The 11,242-nt window shown below is 39.6% G+C and overlaps 1 protein-coding gene across 1 annotated transcript in view; it reads right to left on the reverse strand.

Annotated features, from left to right (window-relative positions):
* CCDC7 (coiled-coil domain containing 7) overlaps positions 1-11,242 on the reverse strand; it is a 394,100-nt gene that overhangs the window by 182,956 nt on the left and 199,902 nt on the right. Inside the window, exons 22-23 of the mRNA XM_032259671.1 lie at positions 4,952-5,062; positions 4,322-4,432 (exon numbers count right to left, since the gene is read on the reverse strand). Of these exons, the coding sequence (XP_032115562.1) occupies positions 4,322-4,432; positions 4,952-5,062 (222 nt within the window). The remainder of the gene's footprint in view (positions 1-4,321; positions 4,433-4,951; positions 5,063-11,242) is intronic.

Here is an 11,242-nt window from a genome sequence, read left to right on the forward strand (position 1 = left end):
ACCTACAAAATGAGGGGGGAGGACTGGGGAAAAATAGACTCCTCTAAGTATAATTTTTGCATGTATTTTTTTTTTTACTTTTGCAAATAGATCCATGTCCTACTTCACGTTTCAAAAATAAAAGATTCAACTTTTACAGATTTCAAAAATAAAAGTAAATCAACAAGGAAAAGAAGGTGGGATGAAAACTAAAAAGAAATAATGAAATTATTGGATAAAAAATAAAAGCAATAACTCATCAATATAGTTTTGACATAAACCCTCACTACTGGACATGAGAGGTAGAGGTGGAGTGCAAACAAATCATGAAATCTTTTTAGTTGGTTTGTTGTTCTAGTATGTGTTAACCAAGTATAACTCAATTTGAGAGGAATTAGAACAGGGAGCAAATAACTAAAAATATTCATGTGATTCAGAGCTCCAGCTAACTCAGCGTCAGGATCCATAAAATGGAAAATAGCTTCTTGTTTGCAGCTCCCTCCACTATGAGACAACCCCAACCCATGACCACTCACACAGTCTACACTGATGCATCTGACCCTTGCTAAGTGCTTGCTGTTCTATGGGGTAAAATGGGACACTGGTATAGCTGGGGACCTGCCTCTGTCTAGGCTACGGCTTAATATGCCAGTAAGTGCATAAAGTTAATTGTTACTTTGAGTTTGGCATGTTATTTTTTATTTATTTATTTATTTTTGAGATGGAGTTTTGCTCTTGATGCCCAGGCTGGAGTGCGGTGGCGCGATCTCGGCTCACCACAACCTCCACCTCCTGGGTTCAGGCAATTCTTCTGCCTCAGCCTCCTGAGTAGCTGGGATTACAGGCACATGCCACCATGCCCAGCCAATTTTTTGTATTTTTAGTAGAGACGGGGTTTCACCATGTTGACCAGGATGGTCTCGATCTCTTGACCTCGTGATCCACCCGCCTCGGTGTGTTATCTTAATAGACCAACTCAAAAACTGGCATTTCTCTTTCCGACAAACTACCACAAAGAGCAGGGTGACCAATGAAGCACAAAGCCTTTCTGTAAAGAACACTTGGTAGTTGCTAGTGAGCCTGCAGGATACTCTCAGTGGAAGGGGTATGGGGTTGGTAATGGATCATTTGCAAGGGACTCAGCATCCCACATTTTAGAATGTGCCAGCAGACACTATGGGGTTTTCTAGAATGCTAATGTATTGTTTAGAGGAGGTTTTCAATTCTGACAGGGAACAATAGTCTTCTTATCCTCTGATTCACATACCAAGATTTCCAATGAGTCAAATGAAAAAATCCAGCAGACGGGCTCTGAGACAGCTTAGGGAAGCAATTTTGTGGTTACTGCTCATGGTCCTAAGTTAATAAGCTCAAAAAAGTTGGAGAGACTGCACACCGAGTTGCTATTAATAGTTAATAGTTATCCTAATAACTATTCTTAGTCATAGGCATTCCCCTAAAACTGGCAGACAGCCTGCAATGCAGTCAGTTATTGAGACTCATGCTTTAATGAAAAACAATGTAGAGTCCTGCTGATCATTTTGCCCAGCAACTAAGGGATGTGGGTAGTGTGCCTTCACAATAAAGGGGATAATCTTGTTTAACTTAGCAAGGCATATCGTGGGGCTTATCACTACAGAATGCCTCTTCAGAGAGCCTTGACAGTGCTCATATTGCCTAAGGAAGTGGAGGAAGGGGAATCAATGATGTAAACATCTGAAACCCTCTCCCTCCTCAGTTGGGCACTATTTTTGGCTCTGACAGGATTGCCTCCCATGATGAGCTCCCTGCTACTGAAAAACATGTCTGAGCCATCAACTATGGAGGCTATAATGGCCCCTTGAGCCATTCTGCTGTCTCTAAGGTCACTGATGGAGTGAGGACAGTAATAACAAGATTTGGCCAGACTCAGATCTCTAGTTTCATTTCATAGCCACCTTCACTAGTTACCCAGCTCAATTAAACTTCCTTATAAGGTAATGTCGATTAATTTGTGGCACAATCCAGATCTTAATTGACAAATTTCGGGGCACAGAAACATCTACCACCAAGATAGCAATGTGTGACCAGTGAGCAGGGTGACCTAAAAATGGTAATTTGTCACCTATTCCTGGATGATCCAGTTAAGGGCTCTCCCCAAGAAATATCTGAGTCTAGTTAATCAACGATGGAGTCTGAAGTAGGACATTGATGAACTTTTCACCAAAGATTTCCTGGTCAGGTAGTGGGCCATGGGCCCCAAAACATGGCTCCACTAAATCTAGACTGTGATGACCCCTATGACTAATAAAAGTACTCTTCCCTCTGCACCTCCCAGTGATATTGAAATAAGTCAGAGAGCCCTCCACTACTTCTGCTCAAACTTCATGCTTTCAAAAATAAAAATTAAGAGTTAGACCAAGATCCCTAAATCATCAGCAGCAATCTGAGAATGTATGGTAAGGTTAGAATTTAAAGGGAAGGTGGGAGGAAATTGCATTTGTAGGGCCATTGGGATACTGGTGCACAGGTGGCTGTGATCCCCACAACTTCTGGGGAAACGAAGCAATGCTCTCTAGATTTGCATCTGAGGCCACCACCAACAGGACCCTTGGTCAAACACTACCATGAGAATATCCTTTCAGACAACTACAAAACTGTATTTTATTCCCCTCCCCCACCAAATGTATTGTTGGTATAAATGTATTTTCTATGTGAACCCCCACTTGCATTCATCCCAATCCCTGATGGAAAACTTCGGCATTTAAAGTCATTTTCGTGGGGCATGTGGAAGAGTGTAAATATCCAGATTAATAGCACCTAGCACCTTTATTTTCCAAAATAGCTTCCTAGGAAGAAAAAGAAATGGCTGTTGTCTTTTGTTGAGCTTAATGAAGCAAAAGTTCTCCCTGAGACTCTTTCTCCATTCAATAACTAAGTAGATCTTGTACACGGCCTCAGGTGCATAATGATTCAATTGATTTTGCTGGTCCAATGCTATTTTACAGCTCTAGGCACCAAAGACACATGAGTCTATAGTTGTCATTCAGGGTATTTTCCAAACTGAGGGAACTTGGTTTGCAACAACTGACATCTCAAATGCCTTTTCATATCTTTTTTTTCACTTAGATGTTCAGTTTAATCTTATACAGAATAAGTTGGAAAACATAACTGATATCCTTCCACAAGGCTACCAAACTGCTCTAAAACTGTCATCAATGCATAATGACCTCTAAATGAACTGGTCCCAAGGGGAGGACTAGCCTTTCATTATATTGATTATATCATTTAAGTGAACTCAAGCAAGGACATCACCCAAAAGGACTGGATGCTCTAATGACCCACCAGTGCCTCTTAGCTGGGCAATTAGTTCAGACAAGATACAGTTACCTAGTATCAGGATGAAAATGCTTAGGATTGATTTCTAAGGGGTGACATCTCATTCCAGAAGAGACTACCAAGCTTTGACCCTTTCTAGTCTGACAGAAACAAGCTCAGCGTGGGGACAATGGCTCACACCTGCAATCCCTGCACTTTGGGAGGCCGAGGTGGATGGATTATTTGAGGTCAGGAGTTTGAGATCAGCATGACCAACATGGTGAAACCCCATCTCTACTAAAAATACAAAAATTAGCTGGGTGTAGTGTCACATGCCTGTAATCTCAGCTACTTAGGAGGCTGAGGCTTCAGCATGGGAGACAGAGGTTGCAGTGAGCCCAGATTGGGCCACTGCACTTCAGTCTGGGCAAGACAGTGAGACCCTATCTCAAAAAAAAAAAAAAAAAAAAGCCCAGCAGTTAACCAAATTGTTTGGATAAATACATTCTCATTTTCCCTCCGTGAGATCGTTGATGACATTAATTCATCTATGGGGTTACCAGAAAGTCTGTTTCATTTCAGTGGAGCCATGACCAAAAGGATGCCCTAGAGGTCCTTAAACAGGTATCCTAGGTTATCTTCCTCTAGGTTCTTATGATCCCCATTTGCTGTTCTGAGTTACAGATCTTAGGACTATCTTTGCTGATTGGTGCCTTTGGCAGAAGGTCACAGGTGAGAGGTGCCCATTAAGTGGCTTGGCCCATAATTACTTTGAGTTGGCTGAACAGCACCTAACATTGGAAAGACAAGTAAACATTTGTTATAAAGCCTTAGGGAGTACTGTGTGTCCTGTGGTCATGAAATAATCTTAGAGCCAGAAATCTCAACCAAAGCGTATCAATATTTTTCCCTTTTTTCTCTAATAATTTTAGAGAATAAATTCACATTTTAGTCAAAGTGTAAAAATTTGTGAACCAAAGCAAAAATACCTTCTGATGAACTTACTTTTAAATAATGTAAAGTTATCTTTACTCTTTATACTTACTAGTAATTCTTTGCCCTTTGAGAGTTCTTTGTTCCTTCACTTGCATTTCTGATTTTGACACTGAGTCTTGATGCCTAAGTATAAGATTCTCATCTGGTTCTTCATCATGAGCTACAGAAAGAGATGTGTTTAGTTCGCTAAATTAAAAATAAATCTATTTGAAAGCCATAGATTTAAAATTTACAAGCATGCAGTGGCATTTTCTCTCATTTTTGTAAAGTTATGAATAAATTGGCCGCTTTGATCTTCATTTGAGTTACAAGTCTCAGCAAACTTTCTGTTCACTGATTGAAGAAGTTTACTGAACAGATCAGTGGAATAAATTGGGCTTCTGGACCTGTCTAGAGTTGGATAAAAGGTACACACTTTTTGAAAGACAATTACTGGCCTGTTATTGTCCTTTTTGAATATTGAGCACATGACCATGGCTATCTGTTAAAGCAGAAAAACTAACCAAAAGTAATGAATACTCTACTTTTTTTCACTAGTTATCTTATGGTGCTCACATTTTAGATTCAAGGTAAAATTTCTATAAAATATATAATAAAAAACATTCATAAACTGAAGAAAAATATCTTTGCTGTGACTAATTTAAAATAATTTAACGTTACGCATAATTCTTATACTTACCAGTGAGTTGTTGCTCTACAGAATTTTCTTGTTGCTTTACTTCCAATTTAGTTTTTGACATTGATTCTTGATGCTCAACTACAAGCCCTTCATTTGTTACTTCATTATGAGCTACATAAAGAATATACATTTAATACATTTACTCCACTAAATTAAAAAAATGGATCTATTGTGAAATTTCTATATTTCAAATTTATAAAACATTTACATGAGCATTCTCTTCACTTCTACAAAATTATAACTAAATTACAACAATGATAGATTTGATGAGAAAATGCTAAAAAGAATTTTAATGGCTGTATGTTGATGCTTTGTCATTTTATAAACATTTTTAGGAATCATATATAGTTAAACTATATTTATCTTAGGTATTTAGATTGTATAGATCATACAGATATCATAAACCAAACAATAAAAATGCATATGTACAACTTTATCATTACGGCATTATTTGTAATTACAAAATACTCAAAACCACATAAGTGTTCAAGCATTCGATATTGGTTGAATAAGCCAATGTATACACTATAAAGTTCTAGGGGTATCCAAGGGGAGAATACAGTCATGGGTTCTTAGTTTCTGTTTCTGGTTGGGCCAGTAAAGGCCCTTAATCATTCTTCTTTTCCACTTATCACTAGAGACAGAAACTAAAAACCATGGCTTTAGGTTGCTAAAAGCCTAAAACAAAACAAAGCAGAACCATAACCACAACAAAAATAAGGTGGGTTGGACAAGCTTGCTGTAAACTCTAGTATAATGAAAATTTTGGTTAATAATGTGGCACAAACAGCTATACATAGAGCTGTAAAAGCAATTCAAAAAAATCTCTGTAAACTGACCTGGAGGGATTTCCAGGAGATAATGTTAAGTAAAAAAAAAAAAAAAAAAAAAAAAAAAACTGAAAAAGGGAAAATGTGTATGCCACCTTTAGGTAAGGAAGAAGGATAAATAAGAAAAAAAAAAGGAAATTAGAAAGATATTTAGCTTTATAAAATGAAACAAGTGAGATATAAAAATACAATACCGTTGATTACCTACAAGATGAAAAGGGGAGAACTAGGGAAGGAATGGAACTTCTCTAAGTATACCTAGTATATTTTTTACTTTTAGTATTAGTTTCAGGTTCCATATATTTCAAAAAAAAAAAATAAAATCACAAAGGATAAGAAGAAACTAAAACTAAAAGCAAACTTAGTGAACCCATAAAAGGGAAAAAAGAACTCATACAGGTAAATCATCAGTACAATATTTAACATATGCCCTAATACATAGGCAAGTGAGTGAAGAATTGACTGTACACACATCACAAAATATTTTCAGTAGGTTTGTTTTTCTAGAAGTATGTGCTAAGCAATTCAAAAATAATTTTGGAACCATAAGGAACCATAACACAACCTAGATTTTAATGCCAAGATGGCTGACTAGAAGCAGCCAGTGTGCACTGCTTTCACAGGAGAGGAGACAGAGTGGCAAGTAAACTTATTAACTTATAAGTGGCAAGTGGCTCTTCAACTGGATCATTCAGGAGGCCACACTGGGATTCATCGACAATGAGAGGAGTGAGGCAGGACAGCTGCCTGCCCGGGGATTGGCATAGAGCCAAGAAAGTCTCCCTACCATGGGAAAAAAGTGAGTGTGTGAGAGCCCCTGGGGACACACACCTATGCCGTGAACCTTTGCAAACCTAGGCACAAGAGATGCTGCCCAACCCTACTTAGTGGGGCCCCCAACTGACACAGAAAGCTTCATGGAGTCTCAGCAGAGCCACTGTTCAGGCCCATGTGGAGCTCCAAGGGCTTTGTATTCCTGAGCACCCTCGGACCATCTGCCATAGCTCTGCCAACAAGGAAACCAGAGATCTCCCATGTGCCCCCAAAATAAGGGCCTCATCTAGGATACCGAGGAGTGGACAGACTGCAGGCTTCACCTCTGGGACACCTTATCAGGCAAAGCCCACCAGCCTAAGTCCTCAACATAATCATCCCACCACCCCCAACCTGAGCACTTCCACTGGCTGCAACTCTGCATTTCTCTGGGGCAGAGCTTCCAGAAGTAATACAACAGGCTCACAGCTTTTGTCACTGCCACAGTCTCCCCAATCCCCATGCCCTGAGGCTACAGTGACAATCTAGAGCTCAAGGACTGTCTCAGGTCTCCAGCATGCCACACCTGCCATACAAAAAACAGCCAGACTATTTTTCATGCAGGTCCTCGCTCCTGCTATTCCTCACTGGGCAGGGCCTCCTGGCTTCAACTCTCAGTGCAGCCACCCTACTTCTGTCTGATCTCTTCAGTATGTGGCAGCTCTGTGTTTCTCTGGGGTAGAATTCCCAGAGGTAACTAGCAACCAGCCCCTCTGCCATTGCTACTGCAGCAGTACTCACCCTTGCTACCAACAAGCTGGGGAAGATAAAAGAGCCTGAGTGCTTTACTTGAGCGTCCAGCACACCACGGCTGACCTACAGAGAAAAGACCAGACTGTCTTCCCAGTGAGCCCCCACTCCTCCTGCTCTTCACCAGGCAGGGCTCCCTGGCTTGGGCCCCTCACACAGCCGCCTCACCATTAGCTGATTGTTCTGATTGGCAGTGCTCTGCCTTTAATGTGGAGCTTGCAAAAACAAGTGACAGGACCTATGCTATTGGCACTGCCAAGTCCTGCTGCCCCTAACTGGGGAAAGACCAAAAAGCCTGAGTTTGCCCCAGGGCTGCAGTGCACAACCTGGGAATGCCAAGCCAAGATCTATGGCTGGCACTGAAGTGAAAGAGGAGCCCACAGTCTCAGAGCACCGAGAAGGAGCATGGTTGCAAATACAAGGAAATGCAGAGGAGCCACATGCCTCAGTAAGAGCCTATTTACCAACCATTATGCATAAGTGTCCTCTGTTTGTACTCAAAACTACAACAATAAAAATACTTTGTCAACATACTTCCCTATGAAAACAAGGGCAAGAATTCAGCTACAAATAAAGACTCTACACAAAGCCTCAGTGCTCTGAAAACATTCAGAAGTCAATTGACTATACTAAAAATATACCACAGTTAAAAGAAATATCTGCCAAAACAGGTAAGAGAGAACCAGTGCAAGAACTCTGGCAACTCTATAACCCAGAGAGTCTTCTTATCTCCAGACAGCCACACTAGCTCCCCAGCAATGGTTCTTAACCAGAATGAAATGGCTGGAATGACAAAGAATTCAAAATCTGGATGGCAATGGGGATCATTGAGACTGAGAAGATGATTTAAATCTAATCCAAGGAATCTAAGTAATCCAATAAGACTATCTCAAGGGATGAAAAGCAAAATAGTCATTCGAAGAAAGAAACAAATTGACCTGATAGAGCTGAAAAATTCACTACAAGAATTTCATAACACAATCAGAAGTATTAACAGTAGAATAAACCAAGCTAAAAGAAGAATCTCAGAGCTTAAAGACTGGTTCTTACAATTAAACCAATCAAACAAAAATAAAGGAAAAAATAATTTTAAAAATTTAAAGCCTCTAAAAATGTGGGATTATATAAAGAGACTCACTGGAGTCCCTGAAAGAAAGGGAGAGAGAGCAAACAACTTGAAAAACATATTTAAAGATGCTGTCCATGAAAATTTCTCTAACCTTGCTAGAGAGGTCAACATTCAAAACCTGGAAATTCACAGAACCCCTATAAGACGCTATATAAGATGATCATCCCTAAGACACAGTCATCAGATTCTCCAAGGTCAACATGAAAGACAGGGCAAATCACTTAACAAAGGGAACCCCCTGTCAGGCCTCCAAGTCCAAGCCTGGCCATTATAGCCTTGGTGACCCACATGTACACTCTGGACGATCCCCAGGAGCCAGAAAGTCTGAAGTAACCACAGGTAACCAGGTGGCCACAGAAAGAAGTGAAACAACTTGTCCCTGACTCAACTAATTGCTCTCCCCCTGCAACCTTCAACCACTGTTCCTGCTCAGCCTTGGGAAAATTTCCCCCTGGACATTGTGTTTCTCAAGACCCCCTCCCTGTAACTATGAAATTTACTGCACCCTCCCCTCTACTTGCAACCGATAATCCCCACCCTTATGATCCTGCCTGCTTATAACAGATGACCCTGCTCATGCATCCCGTGATGCCTTTCCCCTCCCTAAGATAGATTACCACCTTTAACCATTTGCCCCAACCTATATAACCAGTCCCCTTTCCTACCCTCTTTACCTTGGACTTGGCCCACCCAAGCATGGAATAAAAAGCCTCATTGCCCACATGAAGCCTGCCTGATGATGATCTCTTTACCTGAACAATGCGTCTAACACCCCCCCTAACACACACACCATCAGATTAACAGCAGACCTTTAAGGAGAAACCCTACAAGCCAGAAGAGATTGAGGGGCTGTGACAAATCTACAACCAATATCATATTGAGCAGGCAGAAGCTCAAAGCATTTCCCTTAAGAACTTGGACAAGACAAGGATGCCCACTCTCACCATTCCTATTCAACATAATACTGGAAGTCCTAGTCAGAGCCACAGGCAAGAAAAAGAACTAAAAGGCATCCAAATAGGAAGAGAGGAATTCAAACTATCTCTCTTCACAGATAATATGATTCTATATCTAGAAAATCCCATAGCATCTGTCCAAACACTCCAAGATCTGATAAACAACTTCAGCAAAGTTTCAGTATATAAAATAAGTGTACAAAAATGAGTAGCATTTCTATATGTCAGTAATGTCTATGCTGATAGGCAAATCAAGAATGGAATCCTATTAACAATAGCTACAAAAAGAATAAAATATCTAGGATTATAGCTAACCAGCAAGGTGAAAGAATTCTCACTCTACAATGAGAATTATAAAGTGTTGCTAAAAGAAATCAGAGATGATACAAAGAAGTGGAAAAACATTCTGTGCTCATAGATAAGAAGAATCAATATTGCTAAAATTGCCATGCTACTCAAAGCAATTTATATATTCAACATTATTACTATCAAACTACTAACAACTTTTTTCTAAAGATTAAGAAAAACCTATTCTAAAATTCATATGGAGCAATAAGGAGCCCAAATAGCCAAAGCAATCCTCAGCAAAAAGAACAAAGCCCAAGACAGCACACTACATAGTTTCAAACTATACGACAAAACAGCATGATAGTGGAACAAAAACATAAACATAGACCAATGAAACAGGTTAGAGAACTCAGAAATAAAGCCACATATCTACAACCATCGGATCTTTGACAGCTGGCAATAACAAGCAATGAGGAAAGGACTTTCTATTCAGTAAGTTGAGCTAGGATAACAGGCTAGCCATATGTAGTAGATTGAAATTGGACCCCTTTCTTTCACCATATACAAAAATCAACTCAAGATAGATTAAAGACTTAAATATAAAACCCAAAAATATAAAGCTCTGGAAATTAACCTAGGGAGTGTAATTCAGGTTGTAGGACTTGGCAAAGATATCATGAGAAAGATGCCAAAAGCCACTGCAACAAAAGGAAAAAATAACAAATAGGATCTAAAGAACTCTGCAGAGCAAAAGAAACTATCAATAGAGCAAATAGAAAACCTACAGAATAGGAGAAAATATTTTCAAACTATGCATCTAACAAAGGTATAATATCCAGAATCTATAAGGAACTCCATCAACAAACAAAAACCAAATAACCACATTTAAAAAATGGGCAAAGGACATTAACAGATGCTTCTCAAAAGAAAACATACATGCTGCCAACAGCATATGAAAAATGCTTAACATCACTAATCATTACAGAAATGCAAATCAAAACCACAATGAGATACCATCTCACACCAGTCAAAATGGCTATTACTAAAAAGTCAGAAATAAGAGCTGCGAGCGAGGTTGTAGAGAAAAAGGAAGGCTTACACACTGCTGATGAAAATGTAAATGAGTTCAGTCACTGTGGAAAGCAGTTTGGAAATTTCTCAAAGAACTTACAACTACCGTTTAATCCAGCAATCCCTTTGTTGGAATATCCCCAAAAGAATATAAATCATTCTATCATAAAGACACATGGATATGCATGTTCATCACAGCACTATTCACAGAAGCAAAGACAGAATCAACCTAGATGCCTGCTCATCAATGGTGGACTGAATAATGTGGTACATATGCACCACAGAATACTACACAGCCATGAAAAAGAATAAGATTGTATCATTTGCAGCAACATGGATAAGGCTGGGAGCCATTATCCTAAGGAAATTAACACAGGAACAGAAAACCAAATACCACATGTTTTCTCTTATAAGTGGGTACACTTAAACATTAAGTACACATGTACACAAAGAG

The sequence above is a fragment of the Sapajus apella genome, unplaced genomic scaffold (assembly GCF_009761245.1).
Source record: "Sapajus apella isolate SASKATOON/1434 unplaced genomic scaffold, GSC_monkey_1.0 scaffold111, whole genome shotgun sequence".
Taxonomy (NCBI): domain Eukaryota; kingdom Metazoa; phylum Chordata; class Mammalia; order Primates; family Cebidae; genus Sapajus; species Sapajus apella.